General features: G+C 36.4%; 2 protein-coding genes and 1 long non-coding RNA gene across 5 annotated transcripts in view; 1 reads left to right on the forward strand and 2 right to left on the reverse strand.

Annotated features, from left to right (window-relative positions):
* nhsa (Nance-Horan syndrome a (congenital cataracts and dental anomalies)) overlaps positions 1-524 on the reverse strand; it is a 121235-nt gene extending 120711 nt beyond the window's left edge. The window contains exon 1 of one of the 2 annotated variants that reach the window (XM_082145515.1): positions 1-524. This exon is cut by the window's left edge and continues 80 nt beyond it. In XM_082145515.1, the coding sequence (XP_082001641.1) occupies positions 1-200 (200 nt within the window). In that variant the 5' untranslated portion in view covers positions 201-524. The other variant, XM_082145514.1, reaches the window with a different exon arrangement.
* Positions 1-16401, forward strand: part of LOC309481028 — a 192335-nt gene extending 175934 nt beyond the window's left edge. The window contains exons 2-3 of the long non-coding RNA XR_014199855.1: positions 12967-14745; positions 14843-16401. This is a non-coding gene — a long non-coding RNA (uncharacterized lncRNA). The remainder of the gene's footprint in view (positions 1-12966; positions 14746-14842) is intronic.
* reps2 (RALBP1 associated Eps domain containing 2) overlaps positions 9314-18119 on the reverse strand; it is a 47884-nt gene continuing 39078 nt past the window's right edge. For both annotated transcript variants that reach the window (XM_082145582.1, XM_082145581.1), the window contains exons 17-19: positions 17587-17720; positions 16409-16514; positions 9314-11313 (exon numbers count right to left, since the gene is read on the reverse strand). In XM_082145582.1, coding sequence (XP_082001708.1) covers positions 11245-11313; positions 16409-16514; positions 17587-17720 — 309 coding nt within the window. In that variant the 3' untranslated portion in view covers positions 9314-11244. The remainder of the gene's footprint in view (positions 11314-16408; positions 16515-17586; positions 17721-18119) is intronic.

Genomic DNA, 18119 nt, shown 5'->3' on the forward strand with positions numbered 1-18119 from the left:
CGGCTCGTGGCGAGCAGCTCGTGCTCCAGCTCGTGGAAGAGCGAGCAAGCGTGTTTGGCCAGATCCGACAGCTGGCGCAGGGTCCGGGACAGAGACACATTACTGAGGGCGCACAGGTCCTGGAGCAGAACACACTCCTCGTCCGCGTCCGTGCGCCTGCACAGCCACTGGGGCTCCACGATCCGCTTGGCGAAGGGCATTTTGTCATGTAGTGTTTCAGTATAAAATCCACCTTTGGAGGGAAACACAAACAGGTTCCATGTAAAAAGCAAGACCCCCTCCTCCTCCTCTTCCTCCGTTAGTCCAGGGTCTCTCGCGGCTCGTCCTCCATCCTCCGCTCGTTCTCTCCGGACACACACACACACACGCTGAACCGCACTGAGATCCGCCTCCGCCGCTCTGATCCCTCTCTTACACTCGCTGGCGTGTTTTCTGCGCTTTAAACTCCGAATGCTTTTAAGGAAAGTCGGAGTGAAAACCTGGAGCGGAGTGAAGCATCAACTGGATCCGGAGCAGCAGCCTTCCATTCATGAGGCAGACAGATGTTTTCAAAGTCACTTCATGCATCGCGAAAGAGCTTAAAGAAGAGGTCTGCAACTTTTTTCATCCCTTGCTGGATAGAGAAACAGAGCATAAAAAAAATTAAAAAAAGTAGGCTATTATTTATTTACTATTGTATAAACTTTATTATGTATTAAGATGATCAATTTTTATTTTAAGTTCATTTAAAGTTTTAGTTTTGTTTGTGCTTGACATTGTTTTTTTAACTTTTTTTATTTCAGTTTTAGTAATTTTACTTCAACTTGGTCGCCAAAGCAAACATTTTTTATATATTTTTTTATATTTATATTAATATTTTATTTTATTTAAGTCTTAGGTAACCCTTTATTTAAAGGTGATGTAGTTGCACGTTACTACATATACTTACTATATAACAGTAAATTATGCATAATTACAACTAACCTTAAACCAAACTCAAAGACTCTATAATAAGTACGTGTGTTTAATTAATATTACTCAGAATTTATTTAAGTAAGTACAATGTAACTACGTCACCTTAAAATAAAGTACAATCCAGTTTTATATCAATTAATGAAATTATACAAATAAATAACGATTTTTAATAGTTTCAGTTAAAAAGAACAACACTGGTATGAAGTCATATGCATGTATTACATTTTAATTTTACTTAAAACAATTTAATATGATGTAAAGAAAAAAAAAGGTTTGGTTGAAGTTTTCATTTAGATCAGACAGTAATTGCTGGATCCACTGCTTTAAAGTCTGGGACATTATATGCTTTAAGATAAATTTAAACAGATATAACTAATGAACCAATAATATGATGCAAAAGACCACAAAAATAGAAAAGGTATAAAAATCTCAAACCAAAACACACAGAAACCTGACTTGAAACTTACCTAGACTTTAGACTGTTATATCCCTTCCCCATTTGACAGCTTGCCCTGGTTTCTCCTATAGAATCGAATGGAATAGAATAGAACAGAATAGAATAGAACTTGATGCTCATTGTAAATATTAGCTAATTTAATAACCCGCAAAACAATAACTGACCTTTTAGTGGACTAACATTCTTCTTAGCATTGTTGGTGTGAAACATCAGTAATAATATTCCATGCAGGTGTGTGTGTGTGTGTGTGTGTGTGTGTGTGTGTGTGTGTGTGTGTGTGTGTGTGTGTGTGTGTGTGTGTGTGTGTGTGTGTGTGTGTGTGTGTGTGTGTGTGTGTGTGTGTGTGTGTGTGTGTGTGTGTGAGAGAGAGAGAGATTCCTGTGTGGACGCGTCACTGAGAGTGTCTCATTCACATTTGCTGAGTGAGGATTTCACTAAAGCCTGATGTGAACAGAAGAGCTCACGTCCCTAAAGCCCTTCCTACAGCGCCACTAACACTAGAGTACTCACACAGAACTGCCATCGCTGCAAACACACACACACACACACACACACACACACACACACACACACACACACACACACACACACACACACACACACACACACACACACACACACACACACACACGAATGCAGGGTCGTGGCTGAAAATCAGTGAAATCAGACTGATGTATTTGAAGGATTCTGATGGTTTTCCCAGTAAACATCATGAGTTGAGGAGCCGCTGGATGAGCTCAGCTTCTTCACACACTCTTCACCCTCTAGTGGCAGGAGATCTGACAGAAGACACGTTCTACTGGATCTCGACACACTGTAGCTCATGGTTCACAATCAGGGTGCCGGGGCCAACAAGCTTACAAATAAATGATATTCAAGTTATCTTAACTTAACTTAATTAAAATGCTAAATTTTCTTCACTACGAGCGAGAACTGAAAGCTGTGTGTCGTCTGGAATATAAAGACATTCTTGTTGGTCCTATTGTGCACTGTCAAACCAATTTTTTGTATATAATATATATATATATTTATATATATATATACATATATATATATATGATATTTATTTATAATAAATATGAACCTACATTAATAAACACCAATAAAATATATTATTTTATTATGAAAAAAAATACATCTTATATTAATAACAGTTAAGATCAATAAAATAAATCTGAATAAAATAACTGAACTGTATATTTACATGTACTATAATTAAAAAAACATTACCCTAGATTAATAAATAAAACATAATAAAATATTTTATTACTAAAACAAAATATATTAATAAATTATAAGTATATTCATAAATGTACATTGACCTAGATTAATGAATAAAATATAAATACAACACAATAAATAAACCATTATAAATAAACCATAACAAATACATACATAATACATCATAAAATACATACATACATACAGTACAACTATATATACAGGTATATTTATAAATTAACAACCTAGATAATAAATGTTGTAACAAATTATTAGTTCATGATATAATGGATTAATTAGATTAATAACCAACAATAAAATATAATATTGTATTATGAAAATAAATACATCTTATATTAATAAAATGTAAGAAGAATAAAATAAATGTGAATTATAAATTAGTTGAACAGTATAATTACAAGTAGGCTATATTTATAAAAACATTATCATAGATTAATAAAAAAATATAACACAAAATATTGTATAAAAATATATGAATAAATTATGAATATATTTATAAATGAACATTACCCTATTAGATTAGTAACTAAAAATAAAACAAAATAAATATTTTATAATTTAAATAAATAAATATATTAATAAAATAAACAAGTAACACAATTGTGAAATTATTCTAATATAAAATAATAAATAAAACAAAAACAAAAAATCTAAATAAATGTATACATAATTAAAAACAAATTAGTAAATGAATACATATTTACTTAAATTCATAAAACTATACTGCACAAACATATTTATAAGAATAATAAATGATGCACATTTTTGTTCATTATTAGTTCATGATATAATGCATAAACTGTTTTCTTGGACAGTGACGCCAGACAGGCTGAGAACCTCTGATCAACTGAAATCAAATCAGTCAAACATGTTCATATAGTGAATGGGGTGAACGACACCTGTGTGAACTTGAGGAGGACTGACTTTATACATCCACGTGAGAGAGGAAGACGAGCTAATTTTGGGTTCATGGAGAGAGTGGGAGCCTCAGTCGTTTGACCTCTGACCTCTACAATGCTTGTGTCTATGTGAGACCAGCACAGCTGCCACAAGTGAGTGTGTTTCTATATATACGTCTATTTACGTGTGCATGCGATGCTAAAACGACCGTCTCATCTGTGACTCCAACTGCTCGAGACACTAAACCCGCGAGAACAGTGATTCAGAAGCTTGCAGAAGGCATTATTTCTGTGAGCAAAGCAGAGAGGAACGAGCTATAGAAACTCAGAGCTGTTGTTGAACTGGATTTGAATCTGTAATCTGGCAGAATGGAGTAAAAAGCCCTCACGTGACCTAAATCCGTCTGTGTTGATGCGATTGTTTGCTTTGGGGGTTGGGCGGAGATATTAAATATGAATGAGTAATTCAGGGGGGAAAAAAAGACAACTTAATGACCCTAAAAAGCATTTAGATGCTTGATTCACACTTCAAAATGTCAACATGTCACTGCATTTTAATAGCAGAATATCAGTCGCATCATTTATGCTCAATGTCTTAGTGTTTAGTGCTTCATTTTCAACATTTAGCATTTTAAACTTCTTTTCTGAATAGTTTTGCCTGAAAAGTGAGCTTTCTTTCAACTAAATACCACTAACTTTGACGTTTTCTTATCTAATGTTATCACATTAGGTGTGATCTAAGTGTCCAAATACGTGTGTGGACTCTGTGGACGTGAGGCCCGGATGCGGTATATGTCATATGTTTTCATAAGCATGTCAGTCTCTATTGTCCTGTTGTTTGGCTTCATTCCACAGTCGATCTGCTGCGCGCGTGATGGACAGAACAATGATGCCGATATCAGACACTGAGGTCACACTCACATCCATTACACACTCAATACAAACATTTACCACCACTTATCCATTCACTCAGTATTTTACATTTAAAAGAAATATTTGGAGAAAAGTGTTTGGATCAATAGCTGGAATTCCTGTTATTTATCTGGACTGATGCGTGATTGTTGATTCCCGTTTGGAATCTTCGTCGATGGAATTCCTGTCGTTTTACAAAGTTACAAACTAATTGGAATTGGAATTCGGAATCAAATCTAAAGAGATCAAATAAGAATCCACCAAGTTCCTACTGGATAAACAGACATTCTGATGGAATAAACTGGGAATTGCTGTTTATCCAGTAGGATCTTAATTGATCCTTTTAGGATTGGTTCCAAACGACTAGCATTCCTTTAGGATCTTTTGACAAGGGACGACTCCCTCACGGCACTAAACGCTTGTTTATTAAGTATTTTGCCAATTTTGATGATGTTTTCTGTTAAAGATAAGAGGTTCGCTCCATTTAACACTTTTTACTGTATTAAAGTCCATTCTATATATTATTAATCTTAATTTTTTTTGTATTATAATATTTTCCATGATAGTTACCACAAAAATTACATGTGCATATGAAAATGTTTTAGTTGGTTAAAACTTTATTGTCCAGCTTTAGCTGAAAATTGGTCTTTGGCTTCGCTATACATACAATACACACACTTAGTTTAACTTATTTGCAGATGTTTTTAGTCAGAACCAAGACGTGATATTAAGCCGCGTTTCCACCGCAGGAACTTTCCCCAGGAACTAGGGACTTTGGGCTGGTACTCGATGTGTTTACACCGCAGGAACCAGGGTCTAAATGAAGTTCCGGGTAAATATTTCCCCCTCCGATAGTCCCTGCTCATGAGGTAATACTCTTTCAAAGTTCAGGAACTTTCAGGGGTGGGACTTGTGCGCTGCACAAGCTGATTGGTTGCGTTCACGCCGTATTTTGGTTGGATGACTCCACGCAGCATTTATTTATTTTTAACCTCCCTTTTTAAAAAATCTATTGCGGTTCGTGTCATGGCTTCATGCAGTAAGAGTTGTCTGTCTGCAAATATGGAATTTAATTAAAAAAAAACTGGTGGACTGGCGACGAGTTTCAGGCTTTATTAAGGATATTTGTGGAAGAGTAAACTTTCTGCGCGTTCGTCCCAGCCATCTCACGGTCAATGTCCGCAATAGCTAACATACAAATTTTATATCTAACGTTAGCATTACGAGCTACTGAACACGCTTTATCAGTGCTCGTCTCTTTTCTGCCACAGCTTTTATTATTAAGTCATTATGTTTACACATTGTCATCTATTGCAAGGCACTCCAAACCATGTTCCAAATTTACTATAACAGGATTGAACATAGCGCTTTGAGGTTAGTAACAAACAACTATTTACAAGACTGTCACTATTTATGATTGATAGACGGGTTCGGGCTTTTTTTAAGCGTATTTGCGAAAGAGGAATTTTTTTTGCACGTTCGTCCCAGGCATCTCACATGATAACACTGATAACATACGTTGTCTAATTTTATACGCATACGAGCTTTCTGAACACGCTTTAGTATCAGTGCTCGTCTATTTTGTTTTGATAATTACCTCGTTAGTAAACCAATACATAACTGCAGCACAGTTTGAATCTCCTCCATACTTATTATAAATGTGGTGCTCAAAACTGATTAAGTCCGTCGCAGACTGGGAGGAGCAGTTGCGCGCAGTTTACCTACCCGGTACTTTAGACCGCGGTGTAAACGCATAAAGCAACCGGTCTGGGGCGAAAAAAGTTCCTGGGAAAAAAGTTCCTGGTACAAATTGTTCCGGGTAATTTCGGTGGAAACGCGGCTTTATAGTCTAAAACACTTTCAAATACGAAGTTCTGTCATGAAACTCTAGATGGCGCAGGCTGATTGGTCTTTAACTCAATCTGTGTACTACAATCACATCATTCTCTATAGGGCACAGCTGATTGGTTCCTGCTGTATCAGTAGCCAATGAGCTCGCAGCTCAGCCATCAAATACTGGTCAGCATTTGCTGTAGCAGTTCCAGTGCGCTTTCAGAAACCCTCCACCTTCCCCAGCTCCACCTGTACAGATCTGATACGGGTTACTCATGTATATTGTACAGCAGCAGCGTGTCTTGCTCAACAGAAGCAGTGTAGCAGATCTATTCTGCCAAGACTAAACATATCAACACTGTCATTATCCAATTTTTTTAGCCAGTCTATTTTGCAAAAAAATTACGTCAGTATAGTTCTGTCATGACAACTCTCTTTTTGAGAAGAATATTGTGTTTCCTTAAGAAGAATAACCTCTGATTTGCTTTCTTGCAAATAAGTTTGAGAAATTCACCAGAGAAATTCAGTTTACAATTAATAATAGTTCCTAAATACTTGAAGATCTTCACAATTTCCACAGGCTAATGCCATTATTCCTGTTATGGGGCTCTGGAAGATTTAAAATCAATTATTTTAAGGTTTGTAGATTGTGGGCCTAGTAATATTTGAGTATTGATAATAACATCACAAACAGAAACTAACCTGACCAGTAGTCCACAGCTCTATAGTACATATGAAAGCACTACATGCCTCGTTCATTCATTCATACGGTTGAATACCTGAAGACTCTTCATGACTACTACTTCAGTTTTTGTTTTCCGCGCCACAAATTGTGTTATCTTGTCCATGTTGGGGGAACCTATCAATTTCCAACACAAACAGTCTGAAACACATGAGATTAGGCAGTGAATCAAGCTCTCGAGACAAACAGAAGAGGGGCTTCAGAGGTCACGACCTGTTGATCCACTCGCCATACCTGCACCATTGATTCTCCACGGTCTTCACGCTCGAGTCATAAGGAAACCAGAGAGATCAACTCACGGCAAAAGCGTTAATAGTTTCAGGTTGCATACAAGTTAACTCTATGGAAATATGGAAAATAACTTTTACTGTTTACCTTCTGATCACCATGCAAAAAATGTATGTTCTTCTTCCTCAGAATTTTTGTCTTGTTTTTGTTTGAGTTCAAAACAAGAACAAATATGTGGCAATAGGCCGAGAAAAATCAACTTTAAAGGCAAAACAAGTTCTCAGAACCCATTGACATATGTGTTATTGTATTAAGCGTAAACTCACTTAATTTTGAGAATTTTGCATCTCAAGTAAATGTATTTTGATTTGAAAAAAGTTTAGATATTTGTATGGGAAAACAAAACAAAAATACTGGTGTAAATATTAATCTTTTGCAGTGCATTCAAAATTTAATGACACTTTATGAACTTAAGAATTTCTGCTCCGACTTAATTTGTGAAAGGGTGAATTAAGACTTTTAAAGTCCCACTGAAGTGCCTTGAAACATGCAGCATTATTTAATGTGTTGAAGTAATTCCATTGAAACAGGAAGACAAGGCGGGACATATCGAAAAGCTCCTCCCCCTTTTTTAAATTGCCAATAGCGCTGTGTTTATATCAGCTCAGCAAAGCCGCAGTTTTATCCTAATCTCTAACCATTTCTCCTCATAATCTCCTACATATCGCTTTAAAATATAGCATTATGTGTAGAGTTCAGATGGGTCCGAAACCTTTCTGGTCTCCGAGACTCAGTCATATGATCCGCTCTGTGCTGTCGTGTCTCTGGACCAGATCTGTGGCTGTTCAAGTGTTCATTCACCCCAATGGATAGTGTAAGCATATTTACACTGTCTGAATTGTTCTCTATCCCCTAGATAGTGCACTATGTGCCATTCACCATTAAGGAAATAGTAAATGTGTGAACAAGTGACTAATTTCAGCCGCAGCTTCAGTGTCTAATTATAATATAGGGGGCGGAGCTTCGGATTCTAGATAGCATTTGATTGGACAGAAGAAATGATGAGAAGATGAAGTGCAGAGTGATGTCATCAAAACCACTGATCCATATTGGTGGAAGTGAGAGACTGTAAGTTTTGAAAATGCGAATTTTGTCATTGTTTTGGAGCACACTAGCTTATAGATAACAGTAAGGCTAACATATTCATACTAAAAGACAAAAAAACTTCAATTTTGATTTCATGGGGACTTTAAAGGGATACTCAACTTTTTTTGGAAATAGGCTCATTTTACAACTCGCCCAGAGTTAAACAGTTGAGTCTTACCGTTTTCGAATCCATTCAGCCGATTTCCGGGTCTGGTAGTACCACTTTTAGCATAGCTTAGCATAGATCATTGAATCGGACAAGACCATTAGCATCTCTCTCAAAAAAATGACCAAAGAGTTTCGATACTTTTCCTATGTACCATGAGTCCAGCAGGCGTAATGATATGACGCAACGCCTGAAAATAGTCCCCAGCTCGGTAACTTCCAACGTGACCGGGACTAAGTTTGTCTAACCTATTAGACCTATTTTCAGGCGCTGTGTCATATCATGATTCCAGCTGGACTAATAGTACGGCAGCAAAGTTTCTTGATTATTACGCAGGAATGAGAGTATAGTTCCTAGCCATATCAGCCTAGAAATTTTCCGACGGTCTTAGTACACGATGTAACTACAGAAGAGTCAAGTTTTGAATAGGAAAAATATCGAAACTCTTTGGTCATTTTTTTGAGAGAGATGCTAATGGTCCTGTCCGATTCAATGATCTATGCTAAGCTATGCTAAAAGTGGTACCGCCAGACCCGGAGTTCGGCTGAATGCATTCGAAAATGGTAAGACTCAACTGTTTAACTCTGGGGGAGTTGGAAAATGAGCCTATTTCCCAAAAAAGTGGAGTATCCCTTTAAGACCTTTTTAAGACCCACATAAACCCTATTATATATTCATCATGAACAACTTAAAACAGATTCTACAAATGTGCAAGGCAAAACACACCACATCGGTCATATTCTCACATAATTCCACAGGTTTATTGACACACTCATAGACAGAACATTCCCACTCCTGCATCAGAACACAGTGTACGAGAGATTCGTTCGGTATCAAAAACACACAACGTGGCAAACAACAAGCTTGCAAAGTCAGTATTTTTGTTTTTGCATAGAAAAGTATTTAGCACACTTTTGAACAAAAAACATGTATATATTTTTTTGCAGTCACTGGTTTTTATTTGATGCAGTTTTTTTAAACAATCAACTTTTTTTTTTCATTTTTTTTTTTTCATAATTACTGTTATTACCCCCCAAAATAATTTTAGGCTAGTAAGAAATACTTAAGAAATTACTAAAAATTGGAAATAATAGTTAAGGATATGGCAAGCCATAAAAGGAAATGTAAAAAAAAAAAAGAAAAAAAAAAGGACATTTTGATGAATGTTTTTTTGTAATACATTACAAGCACAATCACTGGATCGTCCTCACTGATCTGAGGTTAACGTGGCATTCAACACGTACGTCTACATATTCTAACACTCCTGTCCTGTACTGTCAAACTACTCACATACAACATGCCGGCAGAACTAGTCGTGTAAAAATAAATGTTGATCTTCATGCATGAACACATACAGTCTTTAGGACACATCCATCTTTGCAAACTCTTTGTCCCAGTGCACAAATTAATGATTATTCTACATTCATCTACATTATCATCAATGTTCTGCATAGGAAAAATCACACAACATCGGTCAAGGGTCATAAGGGTCAAAAATAAAGAAAAATAACACAAATTGTGAAAGAATATATTTCTTAAAGAAAATCAAGCTTTATTTTTTTTTGTATTCTGATGTACTTTTCACGATAATTAAACAGTTTTCCATCCCCAAATTATTATTCATAATTAATTCCTGTAATGTAATATATATAGTGCTGTCAGATTGATAAATTGCTATTAATCACATCTATCATAAAAGTTTGCATTTACATAATATTTATGTGTGTGTGTGTGTGTGTATATATATATATATATATATATATACATATACATACATATATGTGTGTGTGTGTGTGTGTGTGTATACTGTATATGCACACATTTATTATTATATTTATATATATTATATATACACACACACACATATATAATGTAAACATAAACTTTTATGTTAGATGCGATTAGTCTAACTAGTCATCTAGATTCTAGATGATCAGGTCATTATTTGTTGTGCTTACTTTAATGATTAAAATGTACTTATTGTCATGAAAAAAATCTTTACAGGCTATACTTTATCCATAAGTCCATATAAATGATAATATTAGTTATAATAATTAACTAATCATTATTATATTATTAGTTATTTTATTGTTCTGCTCTTGGGGTGAAATGTGACTTGTTTTCATGAGATTCACCCTTATAAGCTTATCCTTGGTGGAACAGGATCCGCTTCAAACATATTCACGTTTATTGAAATTATGGTAACAGAAAATACCAAAAAAAGTGATTTAAATCATAATAATCCGACATAATGGTGCAGTAATTGGACATGTAAAAAAAAAAAAAATCAGATCCATTGCATAAACCATAAATTGATTACCAATTTCCTGGAATGAAGTTGAATCCTGAAGCTTTTCATTGGTCTGCATAACTAACAGTTGGTCGTGTTTGCATGATTCTGCTGAGTAAAAACAGGCAGGAACACACAAACACAAACACAAAAAACTATCTATGTTTTCCTAGAATTCTTGGCGCTCTCCTGAGGAGGTAAAATCCTCTTCCTGTGGTTCTGACACAGTGTTTGTGGCGTCTTAAAAGTGTTTGGTCACTTAAAGTAAGTATCCTGTCACGTGACTGAATTATAGCTCAGAGTGTCAGACCGAACCCAGAGTCCAGCGCACGCACGAGAAGGACAGAGAGCGAGAGAAAGCGAGTGTGTGTCGGGTCAGGTTGACGCCACGGGCCGCAGCAACTCCAGCTGGGATTCCAGAGTGACTCGCTCCCGATGCACAACCTTACGGAGAGAGAGAGAGGAGAGAAAGGGAACACAGAGGTGAGCTAAAAGTGCTCTGATTATTTGAGATAAGATAAGCCGACTCGATCAAATTAAACTCAATTTCCTTTCAACATTTCCTTCAGGCCTGTACACTGTAAAAAAAAATATTCTAACCTCCCCAACTCAAAATTTTCTAGTGACTGGTCACAACTACATTTTTCAATTGGCCCAAGTTAATTCTGTAAAATTAATTTAATCAATTGTTGCAATAGTCAGTTAACATTGGCTCAATGAGAAATAATAATTGAAATAGAAAAATTTTGATGTGACCAGTCACTAGAAAATTTTGAGTTGGGTAGGTTAGAAATGTTTTACAGTGTATGATATAAAATATAAATTAATTAATATAAAACACTATTGTGACCTGATGCCTAAAGTAAGTGATCTGATATAGATTTATCAAATCCAAATTCCCTAAAGCTTGTGTGAATAAAAAAACTTGAATTTACATAATTTGAGTGGTTGCTAACCTTATATGAGCAATAGCGCCAGTGATGCTTGACTAAGCACTAACAAGCTGATCCTCAATTGACAAATGTTGGTGAGCACACAGGCATTTGTCACATCAGGAATGCCACTGCTAGACAAAGTGACCCGAGGTCATGACCTTCAGATGACATCAAACTGAAAGGATGAAAGCAACTGGTCTGACACTCACAGACACGTTTATTTCGACCTGTCTTCATTTGTCATTAAAGTCACGAATATCACATTATCTTCTAGAACAATACAGACACACACTGTCAAACAGCCTTCAATTCACGTCATCTGACACCCATCAGGAACATCTTCTCATATATCTGCACAGGTCTGACTGCTTTTGATTCAGTGTATCTGATACCCCATATATTGTCCCAGACTTCATGCCTTTCCACCATGAAATGTATAGGCACTTCTGGATATTTCCCTGTGCATGCTCATTTCTCCTCTTTTTACATTTATATGACCTTTGCAATCATATAATGCTAACTTAAACTTAATATTTAAAACACTTATAATTTAATAACATTGTTACATGTAATTTTTTAGCAAATTTCAAAGTGAACATCCATTTTTCATATTGTACATTATAAAGTTTTAACGCCTAAATTCACTTGGAGCATTTAAAACAATTGATTTAGTGTTTTATTTTTTATTATTTATAGAATTTAATAAGAATCAATGCAACAATTACATCTTAAAATGCACATATACCCATCCATTCAGGGTCATCCTAGTCTTAGTCTGTACAGCCACACTAGCTACTTCATTTTCTCCAGCCAAATGAAATAAAATTATAATATTCTGTCAGTTATATTTAAATAATGTCTAACTGTTATAGCAAAACAAGCTTGTGATGACATTATTTTATTATTTAAAGGGATCATAAACATGAACTGAGTAATACATTTTTTCTTGAGCTTTCGACAAATATGAGGTCATCATACTATAAGAATATCCTGTAAGTTTCAGAACTGAGAACTTCCATGTTAGTCCAAAAACAGCTTTTATTGTAACCAAGCCCATCGAACGACTCGTGGAATGTGTCTATAGATCTTCTGAAGCCTCTAAAGAAGAAAATCACCGCCGCCTTCATCATTGCAACTTTGGCCCCGCCCACTGGCGTGTTAGTGAGACGGACTATATAATAATAATAATAATTCGTTACATTTATATAGCGCTTTTTCTGAGACCTCAAAGCGCTTTACATAGATGGGGGAATCTCCTCAACCACCACCAATGTGCAGCATCCACCTGGATGATGCGACGGCAGCCATATTGCACCAGAACGCCCACCACACACCAGCTTACTGGTGGAGAGGAGACAGTGATGAAGCCAATCAGTATATGGGGATGATTAGGATGCCATGATGGACAGAGGCCAAGGGGCAAATTTGGCCAGGATGCCGGGGTTACACCCCTACTCTTTTTTGAAGGACATCCTGGGATTTTTAATGACCACAGAGAGTCAGGACCTCGGTTTAACGTCTCATCCGAAGGTATATAACATTACCTTCCAAAGGATCCTAATGCTAGGAATGTGGTTATTTATTTTCAATAATGTGTATGTCTCAGTTGAGCATTATTTATTTGTATTCGGTACATTTCACTGTGGATTCTTTGGTAAATCAGTCACAATTTCGGCGCAGGCTTTGCAAACAGACTTTTACGATATGGACTCGACAGTAATGTATGGTGACCGGGAGGGGACATGTTTGGTTCACTTAGTTTTGTCGAGGCCACAACATATAAACTCGTGGGAACGTGATATTAAGTCGTGGGCACGAGATCGTATGTTGAGCAACGACATCCGTTTCTCGTGGCTGCCAGTTTTATAACATGTGGGAATCGAATCTTTACACACGATACGGGCTCCTCCTTTTACCCCGGTCATAATTTACTTAGTTATTTGTTAATTTAAGTTTCTCATAACTTGTTTTTGTTTATTGCCTTAAACGGGACTTTATTCGTGACCCGAGTATTTCATTCAAGCCAGCAAATTTCTGATGAAAAAGCCCATTCAACTCAAGAATGTGCTTCAGGTGTCTTTCACTTACGTACACATGTCTTAATGCCAGAGACCGCACTATATCTTTATATGACATTCCTAATTCAAAGTAAAATGTTATTTCATCAGTCATCTCCATCTCCGACTGCTGTATATGGTTACAGTATTGACCGGTGTGGTACCATCAACATCACTCGTGGCCACGAGAAATAGATGTCGTTCTCTCAAAATATGATCTCGAGGCATAATGATGTCGTTACCTCAACAAAATGATATCGTGGCCAAGATTTATTATCACATTCCCACGACTTAATATGATGTTCCCACAAATTAATATCTCGTGGCAACAACATATTATCACGTTCCCACGAGTTTATATGTTGTGGCCACGGCAAAACTAAGTGAACCGAACATGTCCCCTCCCGGTCACCGTAGTAATGCCACAACATGCAAGTAACTGTGTTAATTCTAATGCCTGATCTGTGATCAGTGATTTCTGATATGTAATGATTCATATACAGTCAGAGGTGTCAGTAAATCAAACCAGTGACTAAACGGTCAACTTCACATTGTTTCTCCTAGAAGGATGAAAATAATCTGTTATTTAAACTGTGATTAATTATATATAGAAAGTGATCAAAGAACGCTCCCTTTGCAATCGCTGGAGCTGTCAATCACACAGCACAAGTTTATGAATCTCTTATTTGCATTGTGTTTGCACTGTTAGTTATGATGAAAGCATTTGTTAGTGTGCAGAAATCGGGGTTGCAATGACGAGATCACTGCGCTCAACATGTCTGTGATCAGCTTACAATGCTCATCACTGCAACATTTTATGCCACGATCAGCATATAATGCTATAGATCTAAAAATAATGCTATAATCAACACTTTTCACGATTAGTTAACCATGAGAGCAGTAATAGTAAAAACGTGCAAAAAAAAAAAATCACGAGAGTTCCACATGTAATCTTAGCTATTCCATATACAAAGATGTCAGCCAATCACAGCAGTGGACGATTACACTGAAGTCTCACAGCCAATCACAGCAGTGGGCGTTTACACTGAAGTCTCACAGCCAATCACAGCAGTGGACGATTACACTAAAGTCTCACAGCCAATCACAGCAGTGGACGATTACACTGAAGTCTCACAGCCAATCACAGCAGTGGATGATTACACTGAAGTCTCACAGCCAATCACAGCAGTGGACGATTACACTGAAGTCTTACAGCCAATCACAGCAGTGGGCATTTACACTGAAGTCTCACAGCCAATCACAGCAGTGGACGATTACACTGAAGTCTCACAGCCAATCACAGCAGTGGATGATTACACTGAAGTCTCACAGCCAATCACAGCAGTGGACGATTACACTGAAGTCTTACAGCCAATCACAGCAGTGGGCATTTACACTGAAGTCTCACAGCCAATCACAGCAGTGGGCGTTTACACTGAAGTCTCACAGCCAATCACAGCAGTGGACGATTACACTAAAGTCTCACACAGACACGACCCTTAAACAGAGCGTTCAAATCAGAGGTCAAGGTCACAGTAGGAAAAAATGCCTTTTATTTCTAAATTATGACAATTTTTTATGCAAAAATTATACTAACATTATAAGTGCACCCCAGGAAACATTATAAAACAATGCAGTTCATGACCCCTTTGAACTTATTTGAATTAAATGTAAAATATACTTTACTTCTTTTTTTTTTTTTACATTTATATTATACAAATTAAATAAATAATTAAATAAATAAAATTGGAAACAAAAGCAAACACTTTCTAATGTGAGATTCATAGCAAAGCGTGCAGTGGTCTTCAGGTTAACTGTTTCCCAGAATGCAGTGCAACCTGATCTGCACATGAGCATTTATGAGCGTCTTTCACTTTTCATTTCCCTCACTTTCTTTCACTCTCTCTTTCTGCTCTCCCTGTCAGTGGTAAAATGCATTTCCAAGCACACACACACACACACACACACACACACACACACACACACACACACACACACACACACACACACACACACACACACACACACACACACACACACACACACACACACACACACACACACACACACACACACACACACACACACAGCTGCTGCAGGATGCACTATTTTAAAGAAGACAACTGCTTGAGGCCGAGTCTAAGCTTGCATTTTCCGAAAGCCAGACTGTGTGTGTGTGTGTGTGTGTGTGCGTGTGTTCATTGAGCGGATCACTGAATAAATTGAGGACTGCAACTCTAAACCATCTTCAGTCACTCAATAACTCTTGAAGGTAACACAAGCCGTCTGTGTATATATAAAAGCGACATGCGCTCGATACGAGACTAGAGATATGCGATCGGTCTGGGTAGGGGTGTCGGAAATAGTACGTGCCGCCCAACCGGAAAACTAACCTAAAAGCAGACAGCTTCAATCTTCAGATCCTATCATATGAGACTGCTAACATCTTCAGCATCACTGGCCGGCGTTTCTTTATTAATGCTTCTTGGAATAAGCATGTGTAAGAACTATTCCTGTACAGTATGTGTGTGGATATGGCTGACACACCTTTAGCTGTTGCTGTAGTTCACTGTTGAGACGTGTCAGGACTGCGTTGGTTTCTCGGTTCTTCCTGATGGCCATCTGGATCTCTCTCTTCTGCTTGGGTGGAGGCCTGGAACACAACACAATAATCACGAGCGCTGTCTGCACGTGTGGATGAGCTTTTAATGATGTGCAATTCAGGATCCCACTTGTTTAGCGTTTATAAATCACTGATACATGCTGTTTGTTCCCTGATGTGTTCTGTAAGAGGGGTTTTTATTGATAGATTCATTTTAGGATTTATATTTAATATTATATATGTATATAAATTATTACATAATTTATATTACTATTATTATTATTGTAGTTTTTTAATTAACATTTTTTATACATATTATTACAATAACATATAGCTTGAAGATAAAAAATAAGTACATTAGAAAAAACTACAACAATAATAATAATATCATATAGTTATTGTAAACACTGCCATTCACATTAAATATTTTATATTATATATTTAATATATTTTGTTATTATTGTATTTTTATTTTGTCTCATTTACATTTTATAAGTAACCTTTAAGCTATAATGTTTTGTCAATAGTTATTGTAAACATTGCCATTGTGTTATATTTAATATTGTATATTCTGTATTTAATACATTTTTGTACATTTAATAAATTTTTGTCTTCTTTTTCACATTTATATACTTGCAATTTTCTTTTTGTAAGTAATCTTTAAGCTAAAATGTTATTATAGTTCTTGTAAACTCTGCCATTACTGTACATTTAATACATCATATTATATTATTTAATGAATATATGAATATGAATATGAAGAACTGATAAGAATGTAAATGTGTACCTTGAAATGCAATGTAAGTCGCTTTGGATAAAAGCGTCTGATAAATGTAAATGTAATATATTATTATTATATTTCTTCTAATTTACATATTCGCTTAATTGTTTTATTTCTTTCTATAAGTAATCGTTCATCTATGTTATTGTAAACATTGCCATTCTTGTATATTTACTATTTAATATATTTGATATTATTATTATCGCATTTTTCTATTTTTATTTTTCTAATTTATTTGTTATTTGTATTTGTAATCTTTAAGCTATAATATGCTGTTGTAAACACTGCCATTCTTGTTCATTTTTAGATAAATAAAAATGAATAAAATAAAGATATACGGACCTCTGTGTAGATTTGGTCAGTGTGGCAGCAGAGTAGGGCGTGGTCAAGGGGGGCGTGGCACTCAGGCTTTCTGGGTGGAGCTTTCTTCGGACTGGCTTCTGAGGGGCGTGGCCTTGTTGCGCCACTGTGGAATCCTGGGAAGTGGTTTAAATGTTTCAGGTAGACTTTGAGAGAAACTTCCCATATCGGTAAACTATCATCAAACATGCCCTAAACATCTAGCCTGGAAATCCAGACCCAAATCTGAAAGATTAATGGTCTGGCATTGAGTAATGAAAATCGCCCAACTCGAGGGGCGGCACCAAGCATGCATTTGACAATCGCACTGCATGCAATTGGATAACACTACGACCAATCACAGCAAGCCCCATACGTTTAGCTACCAGCGGAGCTAACTGGTAGATTAGACTCTTGCCGTATCCGGTCGGCAAAACAGCAAAAACGCCCCTTCTTGCAAAGGAACGATTTGAGCGCCGTCTTCTGTTCCTCTTTTAGATAAAAAGCCAAGTCTAACTCGTTCATTGCAGTGGCCA

The sequence above is a fragment of the Leuciscus leuciscus genome (assembly GCF_965113295.1).
Source record: "Leuciscus leuciscus genome assembly, chromosome: 18".
Taxonomy (NCBI): Eukaryota; Metazoa; Chordata; class Actinopteri; order Cypriniformes; family Leuciscidae; genus Leuciscus; species Leuciscus leuciscus.